The sequence below is a fragment of the Empidonax traillii genome, unplaced genomic scaffold (assembly GCF_003031625.1).
Source record: "Empidonax traillii isolate 1590-97213 ecotype Southwest subspecies unplaced genomic scaffold, ASM303162v1 scaffold25:size3598162, whole genome shotgun sequence".
Classification (NCBI taxonomy): domain Eukaryota; kingdom Metazoa; phylum Chordata; class Aves; order Passeriformes; family Tyrannidae; genus Empidonax; species Empidonax traillii.
In genome coordinates, this window is record NW_020955218.1 from 2,599,063 (window position 1) to 2,613,649 (window position 14,587).

General features: G+C 44.4%; 1 protein-coding gene across 2 annotated transcripts in view; it reads left to right on the forward strand.

Moving 5' to 3' along the window:
* DCP1B (decapping mRNA 1B) overlaps positions 1–1,670 on the forward strand; it is a 42,802-nt gene extending 41,132 nt beyond the window's left edge. For both annotated transcript variants that reach the window (XM_027905736.1, XM_027905743.1), the window contains exon 9: positions 696–1,670. In XM_027905736.1, the coding sequence (XP_027761537.1) occupies positions 696–776 (81 nt within the window). In that variant the 3' untranslated portion in view covers positions 777–1,670. The remainder of the gene's footprint in view (positions 1–695) is intronic.
* The last annotated feature ends 12,917 nt before the right edge of the window (positions 1,671–14,587 follow it).

The following is a 14,587-nucleotide window of genomic DNA, read 5'->3' on the forward strand; positions in this document are numbered from 1 at the left end:
ATTTGTTACCTGTCATTTTCCATTATATAAAACTACAGTCTTGGATGCTCCTGATTTTCCATCAATATTATCTTGATTGTAATTATCCTCATATGTTTATGTGAGCTACTTAAAACATTCTTTCTTAATGTGGGTTGACTCATTCTTGCAAATTGTTCTTCAGAAGGAAAAAGTTAAGCCTCAGAGCCAAAGGAGCAGCATCTGTTAGGAGTGTTAAGCCTAAAAGAGCTAAACAAGATGCAGGGATTTGCCCAGGTAGGATTTTGTAGAGGATCAAGACCCAGGGGGTTTCACTGTTCCTTTAGACGTGCGTGGAATTATGACTGACGTGAGGGAGGACACAGTTTAAGGACATCCCTAGGTCAATGGTGATCAAGAGAGGGAATTACAGGGTTGCAGTGTCACTGGGTTATCGTGCAAGAATAAATCCATCATGAGTCTGGAAAACCTGCTTTCTGTGTACTCGTTACTACTTGCTGAGGTACAGTCATGTCCACTTATTGTAAGGCTGCTTGGCAAGACTTGGAAATAATAAGTCTTTTTACATAAAGGAAATGGCCTTCCTATTGCTGGCTTTTAAAAATAGAGTAAGGCTGAAAAGTATCTGGTCCATAAAATGGAATAAATAACCTTCTAATCTTTACTCCAAGTGCCTATCCTGCTAACAACTCCATATTTTGTTTTTTTTTTTTCAGAATGATGACAACTTCTTAAATATTATTTATGAAGCATATCTCTTCAGTGTGAGAAAGGCCGCGATGAAAAAGTCTATGTGAAAGATGGGAGTTTTTTTTTTATTTTTAATTCAATTTCCATTGCTTCCTGAACTCCAGGAAGAAAGATTTCGAAATTTTCAAGTATGTTTGTGTTTGAAGAGACAAATGGTCTGAGGCATGGTGCTTACACATGGATTTTGCTTGTTGGCAAAGACACGCTGTACTGAGGGGAAAAAAAGCGAGCGGAAATGGATTGTGCCTTTAGCGAGGGGAGCGTCCCGATACTGAAGACTTAATCACAAAGTATCTTAAATTATTTTTCTTATCTTGGTCCACACTTAGGACTGGTTTCCCTGCGTAAGGACTCAGTTCTCGGGATCCAGTTTCCCTTTTGTTTTTACTTGCAGTGTGGTCATTCATTGACTGGGTGTTTGTCGTGGATTTTCCCTGAGCCGTCCTGTGCAGCCGTCCCGGTGAGCGTGCCCATCCCTGACCACATGGTGGCAATGTTGGACTATTTTTAGGAACGGGTGAAAATCCGGGTGAAATCATGGAACAGAAAGTCTCGGGAAGATTGATCATCGTGCTTAGTTGTCTGCAAAGCAATTTAGATGAAGTGTCATGACTTCCTCCAACATTTTTGTAGAAAAATCTTTTTCTATTTTGACAAGAATATTTTTAGCTAGACGTAGAAATGGGATTCTGCAGGTGTTTTGAGGAATTACGGGGCGGGGGGGGTGGGTGTTTTGTGAATGTATCACATAGCTCTGGGGTTGCACTGGATTCGTGTTTCTATTATTCCAGGTCCAATCTGCATTATTATAAGCAATGTGAAAATTTGTTAAGGTGAAGGCTACCTGGTGTAAAACTCCTATTAAATTTTTTTTAGTGTGTTCCTGGAGCACAGTGATTTCATTGATCCATTTCTTAAGAAAATAAAATGAATAATCCCTACTGTGTGCTGATTTTATTTTATTGTACCATGGGCTATGTATTTAGTATTGTTGGGTCACATGTTTGTACGACTTTAAAAGGTTTTTACACTTGTAAGAAGACACATGAGGTCTTAAATCAATTAGAATAAATGATTGAAAGAATTTTTCTATATATTTTCACTAGCATCTGCTGCCAGTTTACTACACTTTAGGAACACACAGTTGTTGCTGAGGAGGCATTTCATTTGTGGGTGCAGAGAACCCAAACTGCAAGCCACAAATGATTCCACAATCTTCTTTACTGTGGGCACTGAGGTAGGCACAACTCAGTAGCCTCATCTGTGAAAGTTCTTCGTGTAAATTTGGCTGCAGGTTTGAATTAGTGCAGTTGTCATAATTCAAACAGTTGTCGTGATTCAAACAGTTGCATAATTGATGTCTGTGATGTTGGATTATCTGAGAGTGCAGTTTAAAGATGATGGGGACACATAGTTGATACCTCGTTTGACATACAGAACTTCTGTAATTGGTGGGTAAAAATAATCCTTAAGCATCTCAAGCTGTGTTTGTGATAGGTTTTCCAGTCATGGGGGAAACATTTTTATTTTCAAAAAGGCAAGTAGAAATTTAAGAAACCTCTTTATTTGATGCTTTTCAGAGCAATTTACAAAAATTAAAGGCATGTTTTTTTAGCCATCTGTTAACTCTTGATGCTTATGACAAAGGTAGTATTGACATTACACTTGACAAGCTGAGGCTTATCTTAAAGCAGGCAAGGATTGAGCTAACTGAGGGTTTCTTTTCACTTCCCTCTCTTCTGGTTACATCCATACCCTGGCAGAGTTGGATTGCTCTCACTGTGTTATGCTGTAAGGGATTTCTGGGATTGTTCAGGAGGCATAAACTTGCCTTTTGTGGAATGAAGGACAGAAAGTAGTTGCTAAAGAGGGGAAGTGCAGTTTTAGCTCACTGTCTTGCTTACCAAGAAAAACAGTGGTAAGAGAAACTCTGAATTTTACGACAAGGGACAGAAGAGGAAGAGTAGTGAGAGAATTCTGTTGAGAAATGAAGACAAACTTCATATTTAGGCTTCCATCTCAGATGGCAGGATCTGCTTCTTCAGATCCATTTGGGAACTGGAGACTGAGCTTGGAGTGTAAAACTGAGATGTGCCCCTTTCTCTCTTCTTTCTACTACAAACTGAAGTATCTGTCTCAGAAAAGGGCTCTTTTCAGAAATATAGTCAGAGCCTTCCAGTACTGTGGAAACCTGGAGGATTCTTAATTAATAGTGAAAACTTAATCTATGCCTTTTGGTATTGTGGATTTTTAGCAGGTTTGTATCAGCTGGTACTGTCTCTGCAGTATTTATTTTATTTTTATTTATTTAATTTTTTTAAGACACAGTTGGAACTCTCAAGATAACAAGGCCTTTTGAGAAGAAAAGGCTGCAGCAGTTAAGACTGCCTCACTTTGGGCCTGTTTTTTTACCTGAATGAGGAAAAAAAAGTAGCAAGCAGAAAATGGGAAAATGTGTAAGGATCACATTAACTGCTTTAAATGATTCCACAGAACGCATATGTAATATTTTTAGTGTCTGTGTATTTCTTAATATACTGCTTGCTTTGGGTTGGTTGGGTTGGGTTGGTTGGTTTTTTATTTATTTCCTATAGAATTAAATAACTTGTAAATTGTGGCTTAGGAAGAATTCCAGAAGTTGCAGCAGTGCTTTTCTGCATTAATCCCAGATTCAGCCTTGAATTGATATTCCTTTTCAGTGTAGTTCCACTTAACCACTGTCCACTTCCTCAGAAGATTCCACACCTATTAAACTAGAGTGAGAAATCAAGGAGTAGAGATTCGGTGAAAATACTGAACCATAATTTCTGTCAGTGTTTATCACGGAAATCCATAACATTCATTGAAGGAATCCAAGTATTTTCTCACAGAAAATTCAGATCCTCAATATGATTTTTATTCATTAGCTCTCTATTGCTCCTCTGTTTACTCCTTCTTGTAGCTGCAATGGGAATAATTAAAATGGTACAGCAAAATAAAATTTTCCAGGAGCAGGATGCAGCTGAACAGGCAGGATGCTTCATCTCCTCTGACAGCCTATTTAGAACATGTTGAGCTTTGAATTTCAGTCGTAAAAGTGGAGGGTATTGGAGATATCTTAGTCCCTTTAGGACACATTAAAATCATAGTTCAATATTTTAGCAAACTTGGAGATCTTTGCTGAGGAAAAGGCAAAATTAAAATATATTTTTCAGTAAGTATTTGAGGCTCTAATGTTCAAAAATGTTATGAGAAGGCAGCTTTACCCAGGGGGATCCCTGACACCTAGAAAAAGGCAAAATTTCAGGCCTGGAGATGAATAATGTACTAAAAAAATAATCCTCAGTCAACCTATAGTAAACTTTACTGCTAATTCTGATGACTTTTAAGAGACTCTTCCAAGTCCTTGCCTTTTCCAAACTGCTGTGAATTTGTCTAACAAGCGTCTTCTGGCCTTTAGATATAAATCTGTGCATAGCTGAGTTGGGGATGCAGGAGGAGGGAGCTTGGCATATATAGAAGCAGCAAGTGGAAAATGGGCTCCACAAAACACTGAAGAAGCAAAAGTTCGCGGCCCATCCCAGCCACCCACTCCGGTCTGCTCATCCCTGCTCCCACACCAGTCTTTCCTGCCTTTTTCATTAATTTTTCTCTCCCTTTTTATCTTAAGACAGCTACATGTTCCAGCAGATCAGTCCAGGTTAAGGCTTCCTCCCTGCCAAGGTTGGTTTTAACACAGATGACCTTTTTAACACAGATGACTTTGTTGTGTCCCCTGCCTTGGCTGTCTGTGGAAATCCTTGGGAATGTTTGAAGATACCCTCACAAAGGGTAACTGCGGATCATGAGCCTGATGTCACCCCAGACCCAGCAGAAAGACGGGATCCTTTTGAGGGCAAGTCTCAGTACAAACCTAATTTAGCTTGGGAGATTACAGTGTCTGGGCTAAAGTTAGCCTTCCCCCCACCACCATCTTGTACTGACCAGTACTGGCATGACAGCCAGACCTTACCTTTCCCTGGAATACAGCAGATGTTGGGATGAATATTCCCTTCTTTTTTTATTATTTTTTTTTTTAATTTAATGGAGGTTGTACCATCAAACCAGGACAGGCTGTTCAGATATAAATCTGCCCAGCATGGAAGTGAATGTGAAGTGCAGAAACCAGAATGCTTTTGTATGGGTAGCTGAAAAAACTACTGAAACAAGCAGGAAGTAAGCACTGGGCAAATAAAGGGGAGAGGAAAAAAACGGGATTTTTAGGTCATTTTAAAGAATAGCTTTTGGAGAAAGTGTGTTCAATATAGAAATGCCTTTAGGTTATAGCTGTTGCAGAAAGAATTCGAGTCGCAAGCAATCTCCATGCTTCTTCCTTTTAATAGGTGAGCAACAACATAAAAACTTCCAAAGAATGAATTTAGAATAAACATCTGGTGTACACAACAGGAACTCACTGCACATTTTTTGAGAGCAGCAGCTTCAGTCATATATGTAATAAAATAAAAAAAAAAAACAACCAACAAACCAAAACATTTTTAAACCATTTGGAGCATAAATTAATTAAAAGCCCTTCTTATTATATTTGTATCCAAATTCCACAAAAAGCAAAGTAAGCTCTGAGATCAGAACAATGTGTCTGCACAAACACCACCAGTCACTAAAGGCAGAAGGAAAATCCCTCTGGCGTGTGGTGACTAAACAAAAGTCAAGAAATAGAAAGGATGACATCTTACTATCAGCAAGAGAATATCCTGCTTTCATGCCGTGAGGGAACTCTGGAAGACGATGGCAGCCCTACAGCTGCTACCACAGAGGGATGCTAATCCCATCCTTAGGTTCTACATAAATATTAACGCATTTCTTGCCCCAGTGCTGCCACCCTGCTCCATGGGCTGGGTGCTGTGCTGCCTTGAGCTGCTGCAGCACATCTCTGTTACACCCTGTGTCTGCAGGTACAGCCACCCGTGCCAGATCTCTTCCCCAATACTTGCAATCTGCCTCTGAAACACACTGAAATGGAGAGAGATATTATTAATATGTCACTTCAGAAACCGACACACCTGTGGGTTTTGCTTCGGCACTTGCCTGTAAATACAGCGTTGAGAGGGAGAGAGGAAAGGAGCGTGCAGGCTCTTGGCAGCCCTCCCAGAGCAGGGCTACTCAGGCTGGGAACAAAAGCTCTGTTTTCCTTCATTTTTACTGCTGCTTAGCAGTCTGGCTCACTAACAGCTGCCTTCTTTCTGCTTAGAGCAGTAGCCCCAGACCTACCACTTAGTAAAAGTGCCTGCCTTTCACATTCATCTAAGGAGAGGATTTTTAATGCCTGAGGCTCCTCTCATGGATTCTTATCACGGAAGTCCTGCTTCTCCTCTCCTGGCTTCTCCCGTGGATGCAGTGAGCTACGACCAAGAGTTTGAATTAGAGGAGCCATCGAGCTGTAGTATCATAACACTGTTCAAGAGTTGCACACTTAATGCCTGAAGTTTGGCAGCAGAGGTGTAATTCCCATCTCTTTTTAGAGATATGTTTGCAAGCAGGATCAATTGCTTGTCTCTGCCGTCCCACCCTCTTGTGATAGGCCTTTCCCTTCTCCTGTTTGTGTCCCTAAAGGCCAAAATCTAGTGCTTCCAAGCAATCTGTGTCCTCCCTTCCTACTCCCTACCCCAATTCCTATAATCACCACCTCCAGTTCCTGCAAAGCAGCGGCGGGGAGATGCTGTAACATTGGTCTCCCCCAAGAGCAAGCACAAGCCATCACCAGAGGATACTTTCAAGTGGATCACGTCCCACCAAAGTGTGTTGCAACTTAGGAATGTCTTAACAGTGTAAGCAGGACCACAAGAGCTTCATCAAAGGACGGGTAGAAGGAATAGGTAGAAACATGAAGAAGTTGAAGAGTCTCCAGCTAACTCCTTTGACTGAGGGGTGTGAGGAAATGATGGCTGGGCTCTCAAGAAAATCCAGTAAGGTCTTTGAGAGGATAGTGAGTAATTCAAAAGAGAAGCAAAAGCTGGGAATTTTCATTTTAAGGGGAAGAAGTGAAGGCGTGAAAATTGGAAGAGGAAGCAGGGAAGATTGAAAAGCACAAATGAAACATTATATTGTTCAGGAAACTTTCACTTCCTTGTATAAAAGCAGAAATTTAGAGAGCATTAAAATTCAGAACACTAAGCTAATCCCTCACTGCAGGGGGCTGCTAAATCCAGCAGACAAATGCTCTTCAGTGTCAAGTGCATTGAACAGTCGGATGCCCAACGATGAAGACAACAAGCACTCGTATCTCAGACATGGGCAGGCCAGTGAAACAGCCCTGGCTGTGCAAAGTAGAGCGCTCTGCAAGTGCTGCTGTGCACACCTTGAAGAAACCAGCTTATGGAATGAGAAGATCTCAGAAATAAAATATCAGCTTTGGAGGTGACAGAAAAAGTCAGGGATTCGTCTTCTCACACCGTAATAACCTGCTTAATCACACTGCTGCTGGGGGGGGGGGGGGGGGGGGGGGGGGGGGGGGGGGGGGGGGGGGGGGGGGGGGGGGGGGGGGGGGGGGGGGGGGGGGGGGGGGGGGGGGGGGGGGGGGTCTGAGCAGGCAGATGGTGGGGTGGGGAACATGGGCAGGTTCAGGTACAGGACAGAGGGATATGAACACTTTGGCCGGTATTTAACCCAAAATGATAGGCTCTTCTTTTGGAAGAAGTGATTTCATAATCCGCTAAAACATTTTTGGATGAGAACTCGTACATGATTTTTAAAGATTTCTGTTTCGTATATATATTTTCTGTGTCTTCAACATTGCTCTAAAAGTGTATTTACACAAACAGCTAGAGAGATACAAAGTATCTACAAGACCCTTTTATACACCTTACCCATGCAAAGGAGAGAGAAGGAAATACTATCTCCATTTAAAATGGACTCGAAGAGTGGTTTGATAATGGATTTGTAGAGGTCACAGAAGAAGTCAAGAGGCACAGGCAGACAATGATGCTCCTTTCCCCATTGCTTCATTTTTGTTTGCAGCCAACTGAGAGATCCCTCAGTCCAGCCCAAAACTGCTCTGTTTCCCAGAGGTAGCACTTCATCAGGGGTCAGCATGTTGTGTAGGCAGTGAAAACTGGAAAAAGCAAGGAGCAGATAGAGGCAACAGCAGCAGCCTAGCAACCAAAAACTAGTCCTGGCAAATGCGGGATTTCTGATATTATATTTTTTACCTTTGCAGGTGCTACATCCCCCAGCAGGAGTCTCTTCCCCTCTCCCTTCCTCTGCAGCATCCCAGTGGCTGGCACTTGGCAGCCTGGTGTGCCCTGAGCCTGCTGCAGGCCAGGCAAATGAGCAAAGCCAGCAGGAATGATCAGAAGAGCGAGAGTACTTTCATATGCAATTCCTGTATTGATCAAAAAATAAATTACTGTTGCTACAAAGTGTACTCTCTCCGGCTGTGCAATAAAGCTGACACTAAAGAGGCCAGTTGGTGCAAGTTTCCCATTATCCTTCCTGTCCCATTAAGCTCTGCTCTTCCCTCAGCTCTTTGCTCAGTCTCTGATGTGATTTGAGACGTGCTGCTGACAGAGATGCTGTTGTGCTTCCTCCTTAGAAATGTCTTTCTCTTGCCAGATGACTGCAGCAGCCTAAAGGCAATCTTAAAGGTTTCTTGGTAGCCTGTCCAGAGGTGAGCAATTGCTACTGGCATTTCAGAAAAGATTGGAATTAACAAAAGATCCATTTTCAGTGGGAGAGGAAAAGGAAAAACTTCCCATGCATTAGCTACTTCCCACAAACATGAGTTTGCCAGAATAGGGTGGGCTATTGAGCTATTGAGATCTGTTTTTGTCCTTGTCCTCTGCCACCCAGTCTTCATGCACCAGAGAAATCTCAGGGCCCAGCATGGCAATGCCCAGCAATGCCAAAAGCCACCATGAGTGGTAAAACAGCGTCCTGACTACTGAACACAGGAGCACCTCACCTTGTCTGCACAAAGCCCCTGTTCAGGGATTGAGCTCGCTGTGTGCTCTCAAGCGTATTATCTGCATTTGTTTCTACACCTTCTTGGCCCTGAACTGCCATATGCCCAACTTGCAACTTTCTAGAGCTAATAACAATTTTCTACTTGGTTAACATGTGCAGCAGCGTACTAAATCCAGCTAATCTGTGTCCTCTCTGCCAAAATGCAGGAAAAGGGCTCCGTGGCTATTCTAGCCTGTCAGATTTCCTTGCCTTCCTAAGCAATCAATGCTAAGAGTTCGAGTTACATTGATATTCTCTGCTTCCATCTTATTCCATACTAGCTGTGTTAGCTTATTTCTTTTTAATCTTTTAGCCCAAGTATGACCAGCAGTGTGTAGAATTTGAAAGCCTGCTGGAGCCTCCTCTGCATTTTTGGAGGACTGTGAAAGCAGTGAGCTCCCCTCTTTCCCAATCACCCTCAGCAGATGTTCAGGTCAGTGAGATGAGAAAGAACACCAGCCTGCCCTTTGCTGCTAGAGACCATCCTTGGAAGGAAGGCTTTGGAAGTTAAGTAACCTTTCCCATTGCTGGTTCTGCCGGGGTAGATGAGGAAAGAACAGCTCTTGGAGGATGTGGAAACAGATATTGGGAAAAAAATATCAATAGAGCTTTAGAAAACCTCTAGAAGACAAGTAGAAGCTTATGGCACTTTGAAGATGGGACAAGGCTGACCAGTAACTGGGGGCTGTAACAACAACCACAGCACAGTTTGAAGGTGCCCCAGTAAAGGACTTCTAAAATCCCAGGCACAGTTAGTTTACATCCGGGTGGGGTGAAGATTGCTGTGTATCTGGCCTTGTGTACTTCCTGAGCAACCCCAGAGAACCAGCCAGAGAACAGCCAGTCTCAGGAATTCACCTCCTAAGTGAGCTGGAGCTTGCAAAGGGGAGGTGTACACTGAGTAAGGGGAGCAGGTGGAGTATCCTGGGAGAGGTGGCTGACCCTGTGCCTTGGCAACAGAGAATGGATAACTTTAAAGCTGCATAACAACATGTCGTAAAACTCAGCTGCTGTGTTTGGTCATGGTGTCCCTCCAGCCCTGGGCTACACACGGGTGGCTGACACTCAGAGGCTGGTAGAGTCTTACATAGCTGGGAAGTGCAGGGGGAAGCCTAAGTGTGGCCTGTCTGACTAAATTTAGACTACGTACACCACCAATGCCAAAAGGACAGGTCCCATCACAGTGAGCCACTGCTGCCAAGCCACAGCCACCGAGTCCCAGACATGGCTGCTCAGCTGGGAGCCCTGACCTGGCCTGCAATGGAAATGTCACCTACATCCGCCCAGGGCTCTCCTGAGTCACATCACCACCAGCACGATAGATTCCCCATGCTGGCAGAAACTGCTGTCCCTCTCCCTCCCAGCTGGGTGCAGCTCTCACATGCCCTGCGAGAGTAACCATGGGGACGCTGCCCTTTCCAACCAGCTCCAAGGCTGGCATCGCTGGAGCAGCTTTGCTGACTCCACCCGCCATGGACTCTCAGGTGTGGCCTTCAATTCTTGCAACATGCATGGAAAATGGAAGAAGGCACTGAGTGTCTTGAGACAATGGCTGTTGTAAACGTTCAGGAGTACTCCACCAGGATTCCAAACATGCGAGCTGCAACACCCACCTCACTGCTGCCTACTGTGACACTTTGGCCCCCCCACAGCCATAAAATAGCTTAGTGGTTATCGAGGTGTGACACTGTACAGTCGAGCACTAGCAGAGCCAGGTAATGCTTTTTCTTTCTCGGGGAATTCTAGGCCTGGGGAGCAGAGTAGGTCTAGGTTTAAACCGCAATTGTAGAAGGGAATCACTCCAAACTGAGAGTGCCAATTAACTCCAGCATCACTTGAATGAATTAAGCTAAGGTCAGAGCTGCAGCAAGCAGCCATCACTAATGAGCTTTCAGCGCCGCTCTGCCTGCTTTATGCACATCAGATTTCCTGTGAAGGAATCCCTCAGGGCACAACTGTTTGGCTTCTGCCTGAAACTTCAGGAGCCTCTGGCTCAGAAAGATGTTAACTTCAGCCTTGACGCTGCACTAATCAGAAGGCAGGAGCTGGAGTGCTGCTTTAGCAAATGGCAGACGATTTTAGGCAGACATCACAACTTGGAATATAAATTTTCTTTCTTACAATAAAAAGTTTATAAATATTGATTTATTTTATGAAAATTTTATGTTTATTAAATATTTATTTATCTATACCTCTGGTAATTCTGAATTCCACTCTTTGTCACGAACAGTGAACGCAGTTCTTAGTTTTATCTCAAGCGTGCTGCAGGCTGCTCTGTCCCCATCATCCCAAGCAAATGGTTTGCTGAGCTCTCCCTGTCTCTCTGCTGCCTGTCCCACGTGCTGCCCAGATGCTGACAACGGCAGGAGGAAGCAGAAGAAGAGGCACTGCTAGAAACTGATTTTTTCAGACACATACTTTGCACAATGTTACACTTTCCAGCGGTAAGAGAGAGATGATTTGCTCTCAAAACATATGTGCCCAGACCAAGTTAAATCCTTGAGAGACTCCTGGGGTGGGGATTGATGTTCTCCTTAGCCAGCACCTCTGTTGGGAGGAGATGGCTGTAACCTGGAGAGACCTCACCCACCACGGGGTCTACTTGCTCTATCATCCTGTGCCGATGGGGGTTAAAAAACATAAACAAAAAATGCCAGCAAGAAATTAAGCACTGGTTTGCTTCCTCAGCTCATTTGTGCTCCTTGAAGGAAATCAAAGAAGGCATTTAATGATCCTTCTGGGCCCAGCATGATTTGTATCTTCATCCTCCCAGGGCAGGCTCACAGCGCAAAAACCCCTGGGGTGGAGGGGAAATCTGTTTGAAAGCTGCTCGCCGAGCGAGATGCTGTCAGATGTTGAAGGGAGGAAGAATGAGTATGTGTTATGGAAGTTGGCAGGTGACGGAGCTAATTACGGACTCGGAGGCAATTTAGGGCGACGGGAAGTGACTGGAATTGTAACCAGAGGTTAAAAGAGTTCAAAAGGAGACAGTGCCTGTGCCGCTGTGCTTGGACGGGTGAACACCATCCCCTGTCAGCCCGCGGAGCCGCTGGAGGTCAGGGAAGCATCTTTCACACTCGGTACAGAGTAATTTCGGAGCAAAACCCAAGCTGCTGCAAAATGGTGTTAATTGGATGTGGAAAGCCTTGCGGAGCCTTCCCCCACCTCTTCTTCAAAATTGTCAGGTTTTTTTAATAACAATTGATGGTTGCCTAAAATCACAAAACATGTTTTCATTAATATTCATGAAAGAATGGACTGTTTTTATCCACACGTACATCAATGTGTTGTAAAATGTATCCAAAGCCCAGCTTTTATCTTTAATCACACTGCAACTGATCGCCCCTGATTTTTTGTGGGGAAAAAAAGTAGTCCTGTTTTCGAAGGAGAAAAGCATGAAACGCTATAATTTCTGACCTAGTATTTTGGCAAAGCTGCTCCCTTCTGTGAAATCAAAAGGAAAGGAGAAAAAAAAAAAGAAAAAAAAAAGACTTTTAAGATTTTTAATTGAGTTCTGAATATCCCAGAAATTCCGATATGCATTTCTACAATAGCTCTTGCCTGAACACTCAGTGTCAGCAACAGCCCTTTATTTATGCTCTGGTAGCGTGCAGCAGCTTCCCCAGGGAATCAGGCACAACTGCTGTACGTGCCATGCAAACCCACAGACGCAGAGCCCGTGGCCCACAGACACTTCGCTGGGGATAGTCAGCTCATCTGTATTGATGCCATTTCTACTGACAGGCAGATGTTTAACGCCTGGATCACTACAGAGAGGTCTGCAGAATGCTGCAGCCCAGCTCCACTGGCTCCCTGATCCACCCCTATTGCCAAGGAAGAGATAAAACCGCCCTGTGGGCTCAGTCCCACTCCATGCAAACTGACAAATAAATCAGGGGAGGGGAGGGAAGTGGATGGGTTTGTTGCTTTGCCCCTGTAGATCACTTGCCAAGTGAGAAGAGGGTCATTTGTCTTGGAGGTTCTGCTGTATCCTTCTGTAAGAGCTCAGAGAATTAGACAACACCCTGTATTTCCAAAATACCCTACAGCCATTACCTAATAAATCCTTATCAGCAGATGGGTGAGGCAGTAACATCAAACCACAAAGGCAGGTAAATCATCTCTGCACCCCCACACCTGCTGACCCTGACAGGAGAACACATGGGAGGAGGGACCCTCCTTTCCAGCCCAGCCAGGCTGGAGAAACGCTAATTTGGCCCAAATGCTTTTGTCCTAATAACACTGCAAACCCCTGAATCCTTACACGCTGAACAGAGAGAAGGAGGTATCTGTAGGGTGTTCCCTGAATGGGGTCATTACATCGCACTTTTAAGAGGAAGGATTTGGCAACATAGATGGTGTCGCTAGATGTGCACTGAGTCAAGGGTCTTTGCAGCATAGACACTAACAGAATAAGTGGTATCATTTATTTAGTCACTTGATGCACCACAGTTCCTGGGACTCCCCACAAAGCAAGACCTCCTCCTGCGAAAAAGCTGTTTTAGTGCAGCCAGTTTATCACAAAAGGCTTTAATCTCTTTAAAATGGGGTTTCCCTTCCTCTCAACCGAGTTCCTTCAGGGGGACTTGAAGTGGAAAAATATAAGTTTAACCCTTTGGTAGTGGAGAGATAAAGGGTGATTGTCACTCTGGGTGCTTTTGTGGCATCACCCAGGAAAGCTGCATTTTGCTCACAGTTCTCCACAAACAGAGCATCTGCTTTCACCTACTTTTGCTTTTTCTTTCTTTTAGTTTCAATTGATTCTCCTTTTTCTTGCTTTGGGTTCAGAAGCTGTGGAAAGGTGCTTCAGTGCTCTTTGTTTCCTATGCATTCTGCTCTCCCTTGGTGTCTCCCTCTGTGCCCTCAATTTCCTGCTGCTCACAACACTGTGTCTGATGAGGGTATAAAATGCTGCTAGCAAAAACAAATTGAAAAAAAACCCCATGCTTATTTCATCTTGGAGTATTTAAACAAGTCTAAATTTAGAGCGAAGCTGTGGAAAAAAAAATAAAAAGGAAAGAAGGCAAAGTAACCAGCCGAAGGCATTAATTAACATGACACCTATGTGGCTGCTTCTGTAAACTACAGGGAGAGCACGTGGCTCGCAGATGAGTGGGTCTGCAGGTAGATATTTACTGAGCACACGGGTGGAATGTGGGGTCTAGAAGGATGCCTGTGGTCCCAGTCATCCTGCTGATGCCTCGTGATGCTCTGCAGGCCAGACATTCATGCATTATTTACTGCCTCTGAGGCAACCTGAAGTGAGTCAGTAGTGTAATACTTGCCTACTTGCCAGTCAGGGTACCTGTATATTCCCCTGTATAACCCCCCTGTGTTACACTAGGGGTGACTCTGTACTGCCCTACAGACATTCTAGTGAGTTAGCAGGTATGCAGATATTAGGTGCATTCCCATGGGAAACAGGCTTTTGTGTGCCTTATCTGTGCAGTCATATCAGGGTCTCCTTGTGACCACTGGCACTCATCAGCCCTGTCTCCAATGGCAGAAGAACCCTCCCATGCACAGCTGCAACAGCATCAAACATTTCCCCCGCACCTGGAAGGTGTTAAGAGCAGCTAATTTAACCCAAAACACAACTGTGAGTGAGGGAGGTATTTTCCCACCTGGGCTGCAGTGAGGAAGGGGCACTCAGAGAGGCTGTGCTCACCCAGCACCACCCGCTGATGAAGATCTGTCAGGTCTCACCATTCCAAATGTCCCGGATCTCAGGTGCTGCCAGTCACGCGGCCAACAGAGTCCTGGACCAGACAGCACATCCCTGCCTCATTGTAGCTTCTCAGAGGTCAGCTGGGGTTGTTCAGGCCCTGATGTGACCAAACAGGGTGGAGGGCAGTGCTCAGTTGCAGGGACACCTCCCCAG